Here is a 20,854-nt window from a genome sequence, read left to right on the forward strand (position 1 = left end):
ACAGTGTCCTAGTAGTCCACGATTTTATTAATGATCAACATTACATACAAAACACGTGTGGCCTCATTTTGGAGAGTAAATGATAAAATGACCCTCATGGTTGGCACTGCGACCCCCCCGTTCCTATCACCACCACTGTGAAGAAATACGAGTTAGTAGGTTTCTCGAGAACTTTTCACTCTCTTTCCACTCTCAACTGTGTGTTTGTGCCTATGTATTTAGCTCTGAATGGGCACTAAATACTTCCCCCGCCCAGGTTACTTCAGTTTTGTGGGGGGCTGTTCTTCACAAGGAAAAATGTTTGTTTTTTATTTATATGTAGCCTCAATTCAAAGGGTTCCTTTTCCGATTCGAGTTAATTTTGGTCACTACGGTAAAATGTAGAGTCCGGCTTAGGATCAGGAATAGTTATTTAGCTCGATGATGAGCGAGCGAGCGAATACGTCAATGGAAAAACACCCCGCAAAGGCAGAAATACAAACACGCGCGTGTAAGGGCGGAGCGATGGGCGTGTTCTTCTGGTGTGTCATGACAACCTCCGAGTGACCCCCCCCAACCCCCCCTCCCACCTCACCACGACAACTGGGGGGTAAATACTTTCCTGCCCCTGAATGCTGTGAGTCTGCCGGCGGAGGTACCTTCATTCCTTCATGTGTATGTGTGTCCGTGTGTGTGCTGTATGCCCGAGCACGAGAGCTGAGCAGAAGGAGACACGAAGCCACATCCTTTCTCCGTAAGAGAGAAAAAGAAGCGGTCCAGTGAGGCGCGGGAGAAGAAGAAGCCCCCAGATGGAGCGCTTATGTGGAGACGAACCATTCTGGGTAAGTGTGCCGTTAGCACGGCTCTGTCAATAACACCTGAGACGCGAGTCTCTGTGAGCCCGGGGTTCATTATTACTAACAGCCACAGAGTGCAGGGAACTGACACGACACCACAGAGCTCATATCTGCTGTTTAAAGAACTTAGCTGGAGCCCTCACCTCAGCTCTCTGACCAGCCGTGCTCAGCAGAGCTGTGGGGAACTAGCTACTGATGACGGCGGCTCACTACTTTACCAAACCCTTCCTCATACCGAGGAAAGCCGCTAGGGAGTTTCATACAGGAGACGCCTCCGTTAGGGTAAATGATCCCATCCTTATGGCATCCAAGCCTTTTCCTGGACCATCTAAAGGTTCAGGTCTACGTCACATCTTAACGCAGTGACGGTGGAGGCATGGCTGCAACTTTTTTCTTTATTAGCCTTAGCTTCGTGGCTTCCTGGTGGGGATACCACCGGCGTTGGTGTGAAGAAGTTTCACTATAGAAAGAAAACTGGTTTCAAAAGTATTGTCTCAAGAAAAGCCCCATAGCGACCCCTGCTACGACCCCTGAGGCGTCGTTTGAACGTTTGTCGTTCCCAAGTTTACCACACGGTGGCTAGACTATCGATCAAGTCCAACATGGTGAGCCTGGCTGAGCCCAGACTTAAAGCGGAATTCTGGCAATTTCTCAAAAAGTCTGATTGAATTGGAAACCGTGTCATTCAGAGTCATTTAGAGTGGTTTGATGTGAAATGGTTTGTTGTAGAGAAACTTACAGGCTGATTTATTTACAGTGATGGTGATAGGAACCAGGGGTCACAATGTCTACAACACAGACAAAGCTATTTTATTTACTATCCAAATCCACCGCCGAGCACACATGTGTCTCTAAAGTTTTTCTATGTACTGTTGATCATAGTAAACTAGTCATACATCTGAAAATTAGTTTCCATTTTCTGCTCATTTGCTTTAAAACGCCCCTCCATGAATGGGTTAAAATAAATGGATTAAAATACATTTTAAGCCAAAACCTCACGCAGAGTCTCATGATCATTACATTTCATGTAATAACTTTGTGATGTAGCTTTTACTGGCATTAAACTCTTCAGACGTCTGGTTCCTATCACTGCTGCGGTAAACAGTTCTGGTTTGGTAAGTTTCTCTAAAAAGGAGCATTTCACATAATACCTCTCTGAATAACTTTGTGTACATTTTAGTCATTTAATCATGCAGAGATTTTGAAAACTTGGTGGATTCCTCTTTAGCTGTCCCTGTTGGTTTCTAAGAGGAATTATATTTGTTTACAAGGTTACTCAAGGTAAGGCCATCCTTGTGCATGGCCTACTTCTTGCAACCGACACAGCAAAAGGCTTATTATTCTCGTGGTCACCAGAGTCCTCAAAAAGCCTTTACAGTCATTCACCATTTCAATGACCAACATACACAGATGCACACAAGCATTTGTACACACGCCTAGCGTTATGGTCTGACTGTCATATTTAACATAAGTACTGTACATTTATGGAACATAATAACTGCAGTTTGCAGAGTCTTTGTGAGGTCAATAGATATGAAGCGTCTTGCTTTGTGTTTAATAAGTCTTGCTTCTAGGTGTATATCACAGCATGTTTTGCCATCTTTTGTTGTAGTTAATGACCTTTTCGGGGTCCAGCGTACTGGCGTCTTGGATTGTTTATCGTGATATGATAATAATTATAATGAACATTATATCAGATAATAGGCTGAACATTGTTGCTGTGAGGGTTTGGTAATTTCTTTAGAGGTCTGTTCATTAATATGTATTAGAGATATTTTAGGAAGGAAGCAGGAGATCTTGGACCCACAGCTCACAACTCAGAATCTTAGCTCATTATATTTTGTATGCAGAATGTTTTTGCGAACCTTCTGTATGTCAAGATGTCCAATAAACCAACTAGTTTAATAAAGTAGGGAAGGGCGTAGAAGGCACAGTCAGTATTGCTGACCTGAGTTCACCCTGGCCCCTGTGTCCTTTTGTGCTGTCCAATTTATCAAAAGCATCAAGGAGACCTCTGTCCACTTTCATGATTACACTCAATCAGAGCCGTTGCATGTTCAGAGAGTACCAAAATGATGACAAGTTTTGATGTAGATCAGTTTGTATTAGTGTAGATAGGATGTCACTGGTTCAAACCCAAACATATTTTTATTTCTAGTTACAGGAAATATTGGCCTATAATGTGCAAGACTAATTGTAACGGTGACATTTGAGAGCAGGAGTCCAGTACTGAGTAGCTGAGGAAGTGAGCGAGGCTTGTTTCTCATGACTCGCTCAGAAAGCCACACTTCCTGAACTTTGGTTGAAATCTATAGTTACAACATGTTATGGTGTGTTTCTTCATTGGTAAAACCCGTTTAAAGCAGTTTCCCACAAATAAACGTTTTGGTTGACACACTTGCTCACGCTGGTTGTGGAAGCACAATGCCGAATTTTGTAGTACACATTTCATGTGAGCATAGCTTCCATTCCAGGGGTGATTTGGCATATGTCCAGTCTCTCTGTTTGTGTAGATTTGTGCTGGTATTTTGATATTTTCCAAAGGTATTATGATATTTGATGATTATAAAGGGGTTGATATCCTACATTTTTAATTGTATTGTATTTTATTTCTATTCACAGTCATAATTAGTTTTTACATGACCATTTCAGACCTTTCTTTATCCCCTTAGAATAAAACAAGGCTTAAGTTTAATTAAGTAAAATCAAATGTTAAAGCATTAAGCCACAAGAGGCCGTGGGTTACTGTGACACACTACTTTTATATGATGGCGACCAACATAAAATATATTAAACTACACAATGTTTTAGATAATTGTTTGTTATTATCATTAATAATAGTAATAATAATAATAACAATAGTAATAACAATAATAACAACGTTAACAAGTATTCTACCAAGAATAGTAGTTCCTTTAGAGTTTGGTGTTGTGGCTAAGCAACCACTGACCGCTGAATGAGGAGAAGAGCATTTGGTTGCCAGTCACGGTGAGCTGACATTTCCTGATTTTTAAAAACTTTTTTGTATAACAGGGAAAGTATGTAACATAGCACTGTTTAATGCAAATACTTTCACTTTAAAAGTACTTTTTGGCCACCAAATTACCACCATGAGTCTTCTGCCCATCTGACGACAGCACTTTCTCACACTGGGGCTGAATCTCAAACAGCTCCCTGCTCCCTACATAGTTGTAGGGTTGATTGAACTGATTTAGGTAAATGCGTGGGCTTTAAAAAATATTGAATTAAAAATAGCCTATTTTTACCAATTTGTTTCCATATATAGATTTAATGGACTGCTTCTTGAGTACTAATAACAGAATATTACTTTCACTCACAGAATATCTTTTTACCTTTAAAATCACACCAAAGGAAACCTAACGTAATGCGTATATAGTGACATATCAATAGGGACATTTAATGGAATAGAATATTAAATCATATAAAATGCTCAGTGCCCGTTTACCTTTATATATTGCCCAGTACTTATCCACACTGAACAGTTACAATAAATACCCACTACAGTCTTCCACAATGATTCACCTACATGGAATTATACTGTAATGCCTGTGCAGTGTCTGTGTGTGTGGGTTTATCTTCCCAAATTGTGTGGTGATAAATAGTGATATGTCATATGTATTTTATCATGATATACACTGCTCAAAAAATAAAGGGAACACTTAAACAACACAATATAACTCCAAGTAAATCAAACTTCTGTGAAATCAAACTGTCCACTTAGGAAGCAACACTGATTGACAATCAATTCCACAGCTGTTGTGCAAATGGAACAGACAACTGGTGGAAATTATTGGCAATTAGCAAGACACACTCAATAAAGGAGTGGTTCTGCAGGTGGGGACCACAGACCACTTCTCAGTACCTTTCTGCTTTCTGGCTGATGTTTTAGTCACTTTTGAATGTTGGTGGTGCTTTCACACTCATGGTAGCATGAGACGGACTCTACAACCCACACAAGTGGCTCAGGTAGTGCAGCTCATCCAGGATGGCACATCAATGTGAGCTGTGGCAAGAAGGTTTGCTGTGTCTGTCAGCGTAGTGTCCAGAGGCTGGAGGCGCTACCAGGAGACAGGCCAGTACACCAGGAGACGTGGAGGAGGCCGTGGGAGGGCAACAACCCAGCAGCAGGACCGCTACCTCCGCCTTTGTGCAATTCTTCAGCATGACCGGTTTGGCAGTGGGTCAGTAACGGTGTGGGGTGGCATTTCTTTGGAGGGCCGCACAGCCCTCCATGTGCTCGCCAGAGGTAGCCTGACTACCATTAGGTACGGAGATGAGATTCTCAGACCCCTTGTGAGACCATATGCTGGTGTGGTTGGCCCTGGTTTCCTCCTAATGCAGGACAATGCTAGACCTCATGTGGCTGGAGTGTGTCAGCAGTTCCTGCAAAATGAAGGCATTGAAGCTACGGACCGGCCTGACCTGAATCCGATTGAGCACATCTGGGACTTCATGTCTCGCTCCATCCACCAGCTGATGCTTTAGTCCAGGTCTGGGAGGAGATCCCTCAGGAGACCATCCGCCACCTCATCAGGAGCATGCCCAGGCATTGTAGGGAGGTCATACAGGCACGTGGAGGCCACACACAATACTGAGCCTCATTTTGACTTGTTTTAAGGACATTACATCAAAGTTGGATCAGCCTGTAGTGTGTTTTTCCACTTTAATTTTGTGTGTGACTTCAAATCCAGGTCTCCATTGGTTAATAAATATGATTTCCATTGATGATTTTTGTGTGATTTTGCTGTCAGCACATTCAACTTTGTACAGAACAAAGTATTAAATGAGAATATTTCATTCATTCAGATCTAGGATGTGTTATTTGAGTGTTCCCCTTATTTTTTTGAGCAGTGTAATAAGTTAAATGGAGATAACTCACTAACATCATTAGGATCACATATCACACCTTATACACCATTATCTGCAAGTCAAACTAGACTTCAAATGTATTTGCATTAAGAGTACCAACATAAAAAAAGTTTTTTTCCTAGTTCCATATTCACATTAAATAAAGTGATATTTTGTACAAAAAAGTCCCCCTGACCCTAAGTGCTGTCAATCAGCCAAGACATGTTTGAAGTTTGCTTATTTCATTTTGCAATGGACCTACGAGGCTAATACATAATAATACAGCTTATACATAATAAAAGCTTAAACATGACCAGTTAGCGTTGATTTGTTGAAATAGACTTTAGGTTTGTCACTATTACTATAAATAATTGATTAAAAAGTATGTTGTCATTTTAAATCCTGAAGATTACAAAGTCTGAAGATGGGTGGGAGCTATTATTAACCATATTCATTCACTGAAAGAGAGGAAACCCACACCAGCAGGATCTCATTAATGCACATATGTGTGTAGTTACAAATTTCAAGCATGTGAAACAAAATTAAATGTTTGCTATCATAAACGCACATGAAGGATTACTGGATTATGTGACAAAATAATTGCTAGGTTACTGGATAATTTTATAGCGATAGCCCTAATGGAGTTGCTTATGCGATTCGTAACAGCACTGTGATCTATAAAAATGGATAAAAGTATAAACAAAATTCAGCCATTTCTGTTCACTGTTTTATCCATTTTTCTATTGTTTTATGTTGTTTAATCTATATCTCATGGCTAGCATGTGGCTGGGCTTGCACAGTACAGCCGTGGGCTTTGTGGACAGCCGACGCTGAACGCTCCTTTGGCTACTTGTATTGTATTATTATGTTTTGTGAGGTGTTTGAAGCTCCTGCTCCCGGCTTCGGAGTGAAAAGGCTCAGACGCTGCTGTCTGGTTGAATTCAGCTCTGAGCGAACTCATTTCATTCTCCTCACTCCCATTCAGATTAGCTCGCTCAGAAGCGCAGGGCATGTAAGGTAACAGCCAGACTGTATCTGATTCTTGCCAAAGGTTTCTTTCACCCAGCTCTCATGGTCACCACACTCCTCATTGGATGCCTGTTGCAGTTAGCAGTGTTTATAGAAGGGTACAGTGGAATACCATTTTTTTTATATCCCACTTCAGTGTCTCTCACTGTTGCTCTTGATCTTTCTTCCATGCAGCACAGACTGCCCATGTCCTTAAGTGCCCCTGGCTGTCTGATGATGGAGCAGGCGGCCGCATTTCCCTGACTTACTCAGATTTTCGAATTTACTTGTTTTCTTTTATGAAAAAGTGATGAAAGTAGCTGATGAAAATGGACAATAAGATGCCAAAGTATGAAAATAGCTCTTACGCAACAGAAATGACTGTTCTTTTTCAGATTTGGTTTGATTTAGCAGACATTGTGCCACTTAAAGATGTAAATGCAGCAATGTAAACCAATGGTGCGCTATTGTGTGTTTCCTGGACTTGCACTAAGATTTTACGCTGTAAATTGTTATTTAGAAAACATTAGCAGTGCTCAGGCAAACGTCTAAGCTGTAAAACACAATTAAAGCCTAATCCATGTATGTGACCTAATTTCATTTTCAGACGTTGTGCACGCTAAAAGGATAACTGTACAAGTCATGTGGGCTGCTGTTCAACATTATACATATTCTATGCCTCATATTAAGGTGAACCTCCTCTTACCAAGCTTTGACAAATAGGTCAGTAACGGGCAATGGCTTGTGCTGGGACAGCCATCATTCTTACATCGAGATCAGTAGGAATTAGTTGTAGCGATGTCATGCCCTAATTTCAAATGAGCGCAAGTGGGTTTAGCTACTTAAGCTGGAAGGGATTATCACAAAGTCTTCCATACCGAACATTACTGTAACTAGAACTAAAGCAATTAATTGCAGACGTGAAATGTCACGTAAGGTAACCATCTCATTCTGGAAAATAAAGTGTTGTTTTCTTCTATTTACAGCATTGGCCCCATTTGCATTGTTGTGGCTCACTGTTTTTGAGCCCTTTGGTTTTTTTTCTTTGAGACAGCAATGTCCAACTTTAGCTCTCCTGGATTTTGACTGTCGCATGACCAGCAGCGACATGAGACCAGCCCACTGCTTTCTAGGGTTGTAGGGGCATGCTGTCTATTAAGTTAAGCTGTGGTCATTTCAGGTGAACAGTGAACCTGAACAAATTCCTTCATGCCGTGTTCCAGTGCTACTCACACATAACAGTCAAACTCCACTTATTTAACATGCTGTACTTCATATCTTGTGGACCAATCACAGTTTTTAGTTTTGTTTTTCTTTCCCTCCCTGAAGGCATTTTCAAGTGTACAGTCATCCAATTACGTAATATTCAGCTTGATGCGGCTGATCACTGAAGAGATATCTCAGCTCTTCTTTCCCTCAAAATATTATTCTAAGAAGAGCTAAGAAAGTTCTTACAGACTTTTAACCCTTAGTGGCCAATGAGATCCCTGCTGTTTGCTTGTAGTGCCACATGTTAAACTGGTTTGCTTTACCAAAATATCAATGTAGGCTGTAATTACTATAATATCAAAAAGTAATCCTTTTGGCTTAGTAGTTCAACTTCAACACTGCTTGTACTGTATTAGGGTCATTCTACAGAAACATCCGTTTTTGTGTCCCTAGCGTTTACAGATATATTACACTTAAAAAACATGTTACGGTTATATTTTTTCTACATTTTACTAAGTTATTTCAACAGTTACACCTTCTTGACCCAATTTAGCAATATTGGTTATTAAAGCAATTATCTAGAATTCCAAGCACCACAGAAGTGCTTGTCCCCATAGTCATGTGTGAAGGGTGAGTGCCATATTTTAACTACAACAATCTATACATGACTATGGAGTCCAGAAATTAAATGACATAAAGAAAACAAATGGCAAATAAATGTTATAAAATATGTAATGTTATGTCACCCAGTGTTACCACATAACACTCGATCCTATCCAAGCGGTCATCAGATACAGGCGGAAGGCAGGATACACCCTGGACAGGTCGCCAGTCTATCGCAGGGCAGACAGACAGACACAGACAGGCACTCAGACACTCACACCCAGGGGCAATTTAGCACGTCCAATTGGCCTGACCGCATGTCTTTGGACTGTGGGAGGAAACCAGAGAACCTGGAGGAAACCCACACAGACACGGGGAGAACATGCAAACTCCACACAGAGAGGACCCTGATCACCCCGTTTTTTTTTCTTTTTCCAGTTATCAGAAATTTTATCATTTAGCTCCTGATTTAATATGAAGCTTTTAGTTGACGTCACTGGTACGACATACTTTATTCTTAGGAAATTGTAAAAACAAAAAAAAAAGTAAACAAATAGATTAAGTTACGTATTTTAGTGGATATTCAATGATTGACAACAAGTGGTTTGATGCTCTGTAGCAGCCATTTTGTAAAATGGATTTTTCATCAAAAATGTCTCTGGTGTTACGTTTCTTATGCGTAACACCAAAGAGGATAGATAAAAAAGTGGATGTTTCTGTTGAACGACCCACTAGCACAGTACCTGTCAGTAGACCACAGTCCAACAGTTCTGCTTTTATTAGTGACGGTCAGTGTGATTCCGCTCGTATTAGCACTGACAGTCAAAATTAAGAACTGCATCAGTCATTTGTGCCTGCTGAATAAACACTGCACAAAATGAAAAGACAACAGTCAACGTCAGAATTTACACCTAAGCTTCTTTCATGTTTGGATTAGCCATAACCCAAACTGGGTCATCTGATTCTGAACTATGAAGCATTTTAAAGGAGATTCATCTGAAGCATAGATATAATTAGACTAGTCTATCCTGAGGACCAGTCAAGGTTGCATTGCAGACCTACCACTTCAAGTACAGGGAAGTTAATCACTATCGTTCACCAACCCAGAGTAGAGCTTTTTTAGTTGTCTCTGTAGAATAATGAACTATTATTTTCTCACCACACAGCTGACAAAATTTGGGAAACTACCACACTGAACACACACTTTCACATCTCTGTGAGCTTTTACTCATGATCGTCAGCCTCTGGCAGTGTAATGTCATAATAACTCGAAAAGGAAACAAGGACTGTAATATTAGGAAAGAAAAACTTGGCGTCTACGGTGTTGCTTCCTGATATTCTTTGTCATATGCCATAATGGAAGCTGATTTCTCATGTGCTTCTCTTCCTCTGAAATGTGTTTGTCGTAGTCAGTGATATGGTGATCAGATGATTAGTTCTGAACATTTGTTTGAGAAGTGCAATAAACATATTTAAAACTAATTTTACTGAGATTTTTCTGACTTTTACTTTTTTTTTTTTTGCATGATGGCCTTTTTGTGGCTTTTAGCTCACTGAATAGGTTATAAACTAGGCCACTAGTATAATGTGCTGTAAAGTCTTGATTAGATACACCAGTTCTAAGTTCTGTAATTGCATAATTACTCTTTTTTTTGGTCAATGTGACTTGAAGTCAGTGATTTCACTAGGATCAGACTGGAAAACCACATAAGAAGAGGCCTTTGTTACGAGTGCATATGTACAGTATGTGTGTGCTTTATCTTGAAGTGGACCCTTAACGCTTTTTTCCTGCAGTTGCTGGGCAGCTCCTGGGAAATCAAGCATATGGCCTGAAATAGGAGTCTCATGACAGCTAATGAAACTTGTACAAACATCAGGAATTTCTCTTAAGAGCTTTCATTATTGTGTGATAAAATATGATCTCCTACCTAGGGGTGGGAAGTATACCAGTATAAAACTGAATGCTGATATGACTTTGTTTTATGATATGGATGTTGTGAATATCGTCATGTCATTGAGTTGTGTACTTCAGTATATAGCGTTCAGCTGGCGCTAAAAACCTGCATGGGCGTGAATATAAAGAAGCTACTAGAGTGTACATGCGCACAGGGAAGCCCTCAGAGCTTTGTAGGTATTCAGAGAAGGCCTATTAATTTATATCTATGGCATTTGGATAATGCTCTGGTCTTGAGTGACAATTTGAAATATTTTACACAGGCAGGTGAAGGTAATGTTAGGAGTCTTGCCCAAGGACTCTTGATGGTATAGTGTAGTACGATTACTTTGAACCCCAATCTACAGCGTAGAAAGCAGGGATGTTACCCGCTACACCATACCAACCACAATGGGAAACCAAACGATTTTTGGGAAACAAAAATATATGACTGTCATTTTAATTTGTGTTTTGTTTAGATTCATTATAATTGTATTCAGACTATGCGAGCATTTTCCTCCATTGAATCTAAGCAATCTATTGCCAAGTTTGCTCTTAGAACTGCAGGAGCTGCACTGAAGTCCTTATAATATAAATAGGAACTGACAGTGGAATCAACCAAATATATTTCGATTTCCAATATGTTCCAGTATGATCAAATTTAAGAGAAAAACATCACTGTAGGCCTGCTGGATTCCTGGACAAGTCACAAATAGCAGCAGCTTAATGCCGCGGTTCTTCACTGAAAGAATCACTGTAAAACTGCAACATATGAGGTAAAATGTATGTTAATGTCTGTTACAAGTTCCAGCAAAACATATGACTTTTCCGATTTTCAAATAGTAATATAGCACTAGAACACCATAGCGATGCTAGAAAACATTTTCAATAGGTGATTACATTTATGGCCAAAATTCAAGACTCTAGTATTCGCAGTTTGCAACACAAAGAAAAGAAAGCTTTTCAAACCTTTTACAAACCTTGCCTCATCATGCTTTGTTTTATAAGGTTAAGAGGGAGCCGTATATCTTTTATTAACTTTAAAGTTTTCATTATTATTACTAGGTTATTATTATTGTTATTATTATTATATTTTTGGTTTATGATATCATGGTATCATATTGTTGTTGTCCAAATAGTGGAAAAAAATATAATTTCAGCTCATCCTCCCCTTGCAGTGCACATTGTGATTTGTGGAGAGCTGTAAACAATCCATGGCTGCAAAACAGGAGCACTGCACGTATACAAATGTAGACTGTAAAATTTACTATCCTGCCGAAAGATATTTTGATCAATCTAAACTTAGCCTTGCTGAATACATCTGCAAGAATTGATATGTTTGTGCATTAAGTCACGCTGCTGCATCTGACCACGTCTACCCCCTCAGCCATAGACTTGCTTGTCAATTATCCCCTCCTCTGCCTGGCTGTTCATCTGGATTAGATTATGAAGGAGCACAGCAGTGTACAACACACACACACACACACACACACACACACACACACACACACACACACACACAGAGCCTGCTGAGAGTTTGGCTAGCATTGAGGCTCCAGTTTGCAGCTGACAGCGAGTATTTTTCAAACAGTGTGTTGGTGGGCAGTGTGTTGATTTGGATGTTTAAGCTACTGATGTTCTACAGTGAGTCAGCGCTTGTGCTGTTATGGGCACGAACAAACCCGACAATTTGTCTCTTTCGTTAATGATTAAGTTTGTGCAGGGAAAACGTGTTCTACACTAAAGTTTCAGGAGTTTTTTGCAGGGATACAAGAAGAAGCACTACTTTTCTTCATGTTTACTCTTTTTATCAGCTGCTTAATTGTACGCTCTTAGCTTCTTGCTTCATGACTTAGATATACAGTTCCAGGAAAAGTCTTTAGTTGGTATAAAACCATTATTGTACGTGGAGGTTCTTCAATGAAATAGAAACTCTTTTAGGCACTTGCATTGTAATCATTGTTCATTGTAATCCATGCAGCGTAAAGTATGTTATATGAAAATAGAAGCAGAAGTAGCACTGAAACAGCAGAGAAGGGTCACCAGAGGAGAGTTGAATGGTCATGTCATTGTTCTTCTCTCTCTGTTGTGCTGCTTTTAAGGTAAAGGAATTCAAATACTGAACAAATGAACCTTCTCAAGTTTCCACTAGGATCATTTCATGCTCCACATGAACTGAACAATCACAGTTATCTTTGTGTTTTCACTATCAAAGCATTTTTGCACTTCATAATCTCTTACTCACTCTAGGACCTGTGTAATAATAATTGTATGCAATGGAAGAAAATGGCCTTGTTTCCGTTACCTCTGTTAAAAACACTCTTTTGTCTGGGGTTTTTGGTTCACCCCTCAAACTACTACGGTAGTGTAGATAAATCCAATCTTCTACTAACTGGCCACCTGTTTAGCATTTGTAACAGGATAGCTGGGCGCTCGTCACCAGACAGCTAAAATAATGTTTTCTTTCTTAAATTATGACTATTAAATAATTTCTATTACAAAAACTGTGGCCGTGCTTTTCAAGCTGATGTAAACAGCTCAGCAGACACTTGTGAAATGTTCCACTGGTTGATGAGTGTTTGTCATGCTCTGGCCATAAAGGATAGTACCTAGGAGCAAAAATCAGCCTGAAAGAAATAATGAATTGACATTTATCGCAATATGTATCGATATCGAAGATATGAATTTTGTTTATCGTGATAAAATTTTTTGCCATATTGCCCAGCTCTATGTGCTGGGTATTTTTGTTTATTATATTTTTTTTATACTGATACCTGTATTGAAAACCTCAGCATCGGCCAATACTGATGCCAATTTAAAATGAGCTATTTTTCATTGAAACATTATGGTTCTGGTCAGTTTGACTTGGGAACATTATTGCTGTTCCTTCCAATTGAACATAACAGCAGGGTTAAGATAATCCCCTTGAAGTAGGCTGACCTGCTCATGCTGTCATACTATTGGATTGGAGGTTGGACTGGAGCAAATCTCTGTTTGTGTGATGAGATGGATACAAAAAAATGTGTAAATTTTAAATTATGTCCTGCTTTAATACATACACCCTTGTGATTCCAAGTAATACCTAGGAAGAGTTCAAAATTGCATTTTCTGTAGGATTCATCATAAAAGAATATGAATCATATTTATTGTTTTACTGCAATTCCTTATCATTTCTGGAGTGAGGCATGTACCTGCTGTAAATGCAAAGTAGTAGCAACTGTTTTCAGTAATTACTGTTATGAGCAGTTGTGCCGGTCTGGCAATCATTTACATTACCAAGCTGTAAATGTGCAAGAGTAGTGTGGGAAATTATTTTACTGTGCTAAATTTTACTATTACTTTATTACTTTATTTGCTAACTCACAGTAGTGTGCAATACCCAGAGACCACACCTCATTTATTTAGTTTCCATTCAAAATATGCATAAAAGTAAAAAAAACCTTTATGTAACATTTTTATGTGACATTTTTAGCTCCAAATTTCAGTCATTGAAGTTGGTTGTATTTCTGCTTCTGATAATCCAAGTAATCCCAGACACACTCAGCTGATGTTATTAAAGTCTTCTTGACAGCTACCCCACAACCCAAACCTGCATTGTCTTCTCACACGTGAACAGACATACCTGTGAATCTTGTCAGATCTGAAGCAAAGGTGGTTGTTTTTTCACCTATCTCTGAAATATGAGAGCTTTAGGTCCTAATGATCTAATGGTGACAGTGTTGTTGGTCTACCAGGTGTTGCATAATTGTCTAGAGTCCCATTTTCTCTGTATGTTTTAATTATTTTTTGAACTCCAGTTTAGGAAACTTCCTCCTCCCTTATAAAAGCAGATGATTTGTATTAATTCTCTGAAATATCTCTTGAAAAATGAATAACTGTGTCTGGCTTTTTAACTAGAAATGAAGGATGTTTTCTGAATTTTGCAAAGAACTGTATATTAGTAATATTACTACTACATAGCCACCTTATTGTTCACTATTAGGTTTTGAATTAATTAAATTAACTCAATTAAAATGTTGATTCTTAGAGAAATACATGAGCCTTTCCCAAAGCTGTTTTAAGGGATATGTAAATTATAAAACAATTTAACAGATTAATCATGCTTAAACCGGGTATATGTGTGTGTGTGCTGCAGTTAAGGAGATAACATAAAAAGGCTATTATTTCTGGAGTTGTTTCTAGAAAGGTCAATACTCTTTACACTTCCAGTCTGTCCTACATCTATTTCAAGTTTCTACTTTTGACCTCCCAGTTCATGAGGCATTCCAGTCAGCATTACCATAATAATCCATCGTTTTAATTCTCCTTTTTTTTTTATCCTGTTACTCACTTCATATTTTCCATGTGGCAGTATTAGAAGAATGTTCAAGCTGAGAACGCTAATGCCATTTTCATTTCTTGATAAGGGCCTTACATTTATGTCACTAGCAAAGTGCAAACCATATCAGTGCAGTTTTCACCGCAGCTTTTACACTGAGCCATGAAACCCCATCTAGAGTAAATATTAGCCTACTATACACTCACTTTTGTGCGCTTGTAATCAGATATCCGCTCTGAACAAAATGAATGTGTAAAACCTGTTGAGCTGTTTTTTTACTGATTTGCACAACTTGCTTTGCCACAGTTTGCGTAGGTTGATGATTAAGATGGAGTTAAGATGATGCTTGGTATTTAAATGCTATCCTGAGCGATAAGGCCTGTCCTTCATCCAGCCTTGAGGAGAGTTAACAGCCCAGGTGGCTGCCTGCTTATGCCCTGCTAAAAAGTGGAGCGTAGGACAGATGGGGTTTAGCACATGGAAATTGATAATCACTGTAGATAAACACCAGCCAAAGCCTTTTGAGTCATTACCCCCCAGTAGACTCTTCTCTATCCATGGGGAGTAATGGCAGCAGTTGGCGTGGGCTTCATGTAGGCCTACCTTAATGTTCTCACCGGTCAAAGTGTGAGCAGACTCCAGTCTCCAGCTGTACAAACTCTTAAATATTTTGTCTTTTGGGTAAATGTTTACCCGTTTGTGTAAACTGTTGCTTCTTAATTTGATTCATTTTATTATAAGCTCAACTCCTGTCTTGGAAAACCAGAGATTTCTCTGAAGATGTAGCCAGAGTGGATGGCCAGTTTGAATGTGAAAGCTTCTTATTAGCTGTAGATTTAGATAGCTTGTAGTTAATGTGGGCGTTTTCCTCTCGATTTCGTGCACATGTTCACACTCAGGGCCACGCTGACATATGGAGAGAAACCCAGGCAGCTGTGTTTATCTAACTTTGGGCGTTCCCTACAGAGAAGCCATGTCTACTTTGGCCCCTTTAATTTAGAGCTAACGCTAACACCACTTTCATTGGTTTGTCAGCAAATGTACGTTAAACATATATGTTCTAGGAGATGCAACCAAGTAGGGCTGTTACAATTACTCGATTAAGCTTGATTGCTCAATTTAAAAATGAAAAAAGTTTAAAATAGATTAAAATGTACCTTCCTGATAAATTCATAGTGACTAATTGGCAAATTAAATTCTTCTAGTCTCTTTTACTGTAAGATTAATGATGTCCTAGATTATGTTTTTCTAACGAAGTATAATGGAATCTTTGAAAAGTTATGCTTGGTTTGTCATTATTCAGTTGCGTCCACTTTATTTTTTGGCCTTACAGGCTGATCACTCAGGCTACGTTATATTTGAAATAAACCATCATTGACTCTATTTTTTACGACACCATTACAGTGTTCAATACTTTCAATTCCTCTAACTTATTCTACTTATTGCATTTTTTAGTTTGTAATTTTTTACAATTATCATTCTAATCAGATACCTTTTTTATTTATGCTGTCATTGGCCATAAAGCTGTTATTTAATAACTCAGACATTGCATCAGACTGGAGAAATGGTCAGAGTACTAGAAAGTTGTCACTTGCCGAATTCTGACAAATTAGTTTCAGTGAATTAAACAGGCTCTGGTGTCACATGAAGCGGTGAACAGTTGTTATTTTATTATTAATAGTGTATATTTGTGACTGTGTGAAACATGAACTGGTCTGGTTTGTGTTGGGGGAAAAAAACAAAACCCCGAACAATCAAGTAAAATTAACAAAGAGCTCCAAGACAAGGCTCTGCATTTTTAGTGGCCAAAAAGAGGGATTTTACAGATGACTTCTGTCATTTCAAGGACTCATGTGATACATCGTTGGGAAGCTAAAAGCTCTGAGGGTGTGAAAAAGTTACAGAGTAGAACTACCGATAATAATAACTTGTGGTTTGCAAGTTCAGCATTAGTTATTCCTCTTTGCGAGTGCTGACAGTCCTTATAAAGCTGAAATGGAGAAATGGAATGCATGGCAGTGACTTTCAAACCACGTGTGTGTGTTCAAGTAGCACATGAAGTGTTGAAATTCCTATTGTGCATGTATTGTGTCTGTTTAAATACCTGAATGATTTCCAGTGAGGTGGAATGGGGAAAGAGGGTGAAATCCAACACTGTGAATCTGTGCCAAAAAAAAAACGTTTGATGTAGCTGTTCTGTTATGGAACGGTAAGCAAGGAGGTCAAACTCAAGGCCAATTTCTACTACCTAATTTTCAGTATGGTACTTACAGTGTTGGATGGTACTGATAAAAAGCCCTACCATAGTATTTTCCAGATATATCACAATATTATGGTATTTGATAATATAGAAGGTATCTTCTAATGATATAGAAGATATTATTAGATATTTCCGCTTGTACACACTTATCTGCCTTCTTCAGCCAGACCTGCACCCAGTTTTACACTTCTCTGTAGACTCTCTTTATTGTTGGTTGGGGGTTTCAATTGTTCAAATAATTTGGCCAAAGTTTACAGAAGGTACATAAAATGTGTTGTTATAAGCCTGGAATTAAATACAAGTCTGAATTGGAAAGAAAAAAATAAGTTCTCATGGGATTAACCATTGTTCAGCTCTTCTGAGTGCAGTTGTTAGCCAAGAGAATAACCCTTCCCTCCGATGTTTCTCTATCACCATGACGCAGTCAGATGCCAGCTTGGAGATGATGTTAGTGCTTTTAATTAGCTTCAGTGTCTTGTTTTATCAACCTAGACATTGTTTATTCAGGGTAGGAGAACCAGGACTTACAGCATAACTAAATGTTTCAGCTTGGTGTTGCCAAAACAGAAGGTCTAATTTTGGAACTGTATTGCCAAAATGCCCATCAGTCTCTTCTGACTGCCTCTCATTTGCTGTGTTAAACTGAAACTGCTATGCTTGTTATGGCAAACATAACAAGAAAGGGCAAGGCAAGGCAAAATCCACAAAACAGGCAGAGAGTCAAAAAAACATAGTAGTAAACAAACCAGGCGTAGGTACCAAAAGGGAAAGTCCTAAAACAGGGTCAAAAGAAATAACAGGCAAGAAGATAATAAACACAGGACAGAATGCTCAGTAAGTCTCCAAAGAAAACAATACTTTGCAAAGATCTGAACTAAAGCCCAGCTTATATCTATCCTAAACTATCACATGACCATACTACACATCTGTGAGGAATCAGTATTCAGGTGATCTGGATCTCTGATAGGTCGATGATGTTGTGTCCTGGGTCATGTGATCTTGCAATGAATCTTTTGAATTGTAGTCCTGAAGCGTATGTGGATTGGTAGCAGGTGTGTCAGACTGACTACTTAGGTATTGGGAATTGTTATTAAATGACACAGTTCTCTAATACTCAGTAATACTGGCATCATAAAGATGTAAATTTCCATAGCCAGCTCTTGTCCAGAGTGAAAGGGGGAGCGGATGCTGATGCTTATTATGATGTTGGGATTATGCCATGCACAAACTTTTTATGGTTTTGTGTGTTCTGACGTGGCTTATATATTTTAGAGGTTGTGATTGGCTTGTTTTGTAATAGGTTTGGTGCAACCTGCATTAAAAGGGTTCTGTTTGGGAATAATTAGAGCTCTGCAGAATCATTTTTAACCCACAGAATATCAAGTATCAGATCAAATCTTGAAATCAATGCATATAAAACATACAGTGGCTCTTTTTTGAGGGCCCATACCATTTATTTTATGGGGCCCATACCATTTATTTTATGTAACAAAATAGCCATCATTCATATTTACTTGTCCAGTTTCCAACCTCTGCTTACCCATTAGAAATAAATAAGATGTAAATTGCCTCTGTTCTGATTGATTGACTCTCCTGTTTTGTACCTCACTCAAAAACAATGCAGGCTGAAACACTGCTTATAACTTCTGTGTAAGGGTGCATGACTAAACTGCTGTACCCAGAGGAGGTGGATAAATGTAAGTGTGCTGATTTTCGTGACAGCACAGAAATAGTGAATTTAAATTGGTCAATATGTGGACTGTATGGACTGTCAGGTGCATAGTATGTTTTGAAATGTACACAGTGTTTATTTACTACAGCAAGCTCAACAGTTTTTTATGATCAGTTTTTTTATGACCTTTTACACTATTTGAAAATTCAAGCCTTTACATTGTATGAACATTTCATGACGAATGCACCAGTAGATATTGCCCAACATCACTTGAAATAAAATCTTGTTCCATTAACTTTAAAGTTGAGGACATTTTTGTTCTTATAAAGATAAAAAGATTTCTTATGACAGAGACGACAGACAAATGAGTGGTTAAAAATGGTATACAAATCAAAAATAGTATACAAATCAACTGCAATCAACTCTGCAATGTTAAGGCTTGTTTTGTTTATTAGAGCTTAGACATTAATCTGCATCAGAAAACAGTTCTTTCACATGCTTATGTTACAAAATGTCACATTCTTAACTTTTAATGCATTAGTGGTTTCTTTTGTACACGTCCTGTATAAATAAATTTAGAAATGTTTGATACATTCATGAGTGCAATGATTTGTGCTTTGATGAGAGTTTATTGCTGATTTATTTGCTCTATTGATATTTTGAGTGCAGCTAAATTGCTCAGTAATGCTCAGTCTATGTCTGGCAACCTTTTGAATCAGGCCAGGCTCCTGTAGTGTCCTGTAGCTGCACCTGCTGGACCTGTTATAGGTCTCACCAGGTCAAGTCTGTGGTAACAGTTCTTATATGTGCCAGTCTATGTGTGCTGCTGGCACCACCTCAGTAGGCTAATGCGGAGACTGTAACAAGTCGTCTCTACTATCCACAGGAGCACAATCGGACTTTCTACGCAGATGTCCCTGACCTGACTGAGTGCTTTCAGCTGTCTGTGCTGTCATGGACCCCCTGCATCTACCTGTGGCTCATCTCCCCACTCTACCTCTTTTACCTCAAGAGGAACAACAAAGGCTACATCATGATGTCTTTATTAAACAGAGTGAAAACGGTAAGGCTTTCAGAGACGCTTGTCAGTATACAGATTTCTTTACTCAGATCCTACTGCTTTCACAACATTACAGTAGTTATATGTTTCTCTCTCTGTTTGTCACCTGCAGGTTTTTGGCTTTATTTTATGGATTGTGTGCTGGACAGACCTATTTGCCTCCTTTTATGAGATGAAAGAGAAGGACATACCTTTAATATACTTTATTACTCCATTAATAGTTGGCATGACAATGGTAAGTATTGAAACGTTAATGCAACGAAAGGGGAAAACAAATTCTGCCTTATAAATGTGTCAAAAGAAATGTGTCATTTCTGGGGTGTTGACTTCAAGTGAAGCATTCCAAAAATAAAAAAGAGTAAATCCCAACATATGGGTCACAGTCTTTTGAAATTTTTCCCCATATTTAAGAAAAAGTTGAGGTCTGGGCACTGTGTGGTCAGTCCATTGTTATGACTAACAGTGTCTTTGTTTTGTTTGCAAATTGTCCTTTTTTGTTTACTTTCTTTGCCCAGTAACAGCTTCTTGACAATGGTACACCCTTTCAGACTCATAGGGCTTCATTCATTAATCTTATCAATGACTTTTTTCATTGTCATGTCAGATTCATGACGTATTCTTAAACTGCAGAATAGTTGGCACCTTTGTGATCTTGAGTGTGTAGATTCTGTTCTTACCTACGAACAAATCCCAAACAAGAAAACATTAATGAGTGTCAGAATCTTTATGAAAACTTTGTGTTTTAAGAAGAAATTTCTGCTTAAGAACAGTTGCTGAATGAGGCCCTCACAGTGGGAGGATGAATAGAAGTACCTAGAATTGTTTTCATCTGAAGCAAGAGCAGAGCTTGATTTTCTTCCATCTCTTAAAAAAAATATTTAATTAAAAAAAGTTCTATTGAATAGCCTTTTTCACTGGAAATTGAATAAATGAATGGTGGTGACTTCTGCACAATATTGTACATACTTGGCCTTTTTTATTAAATATGGAAATACGTTTTGAAAAAATGTAGTCTAGTGTGGGTTTCCTCTCCTTTTTCTAGAAACATCTAGAAATAGTTACATGATTTTGTTGCATTGTCTCCTC

General features: G+C 38.7%; 1 protein-coding gene across 5 annotated transcripts in view; it reads left to right on the forward strand.

The window, feature by feature from the left end:
- Positions 1-573: 573 nt before the first annotated feature.
- abcc3 (ATP-binding cassette, sub-family C (CFTR/MRP), member 3) overlaps positions 574-20,854 on the forward strand; it is a 63,060-nt gene continuing 42,779 nt past the window's right edge. For 2 of the 5 annotated variants that reach the window (XM_037543965.1, XM_037543964.1), the window contains exons 1-3: positions 575-821; positions 19,595-19,771; positions 19,881-20,003. In XM_037543965.1, coding sequence (XP_037399862.1) covers positions 789-821; positions 19,595-19,771; positions 19,881-20,003 — 333 coding nt within the window. In that variant the 5' untranslated portion in view covers positions 575-788. Of the gene's footprint in view, positions 822-19,594; positions 19,772-19,880; positions 20,004-20,854 lie in introns of all 5 variants that reach the window. The other 3 variants (XM_037543963.1, XM_017723671.2, XM_017723672.2) reach the window with 3 other exon arrangements.

The sequence above is a fragment of the Pygocentrus nattereri genome, chromosome 13, assembly GCF_015220715.1.
Source record: "Pygocentrus nattereri isolate fPygNat1 chromosome 13, fPygNat1.pri, whole genome shotgun sequence".
Lineage (NCBI taxonomy): Eukaryota > Metazoa > Chordata > Actinopteri > Characiformes > Serrasalmidae > Pygocentrus > Pygocentrus nattereri.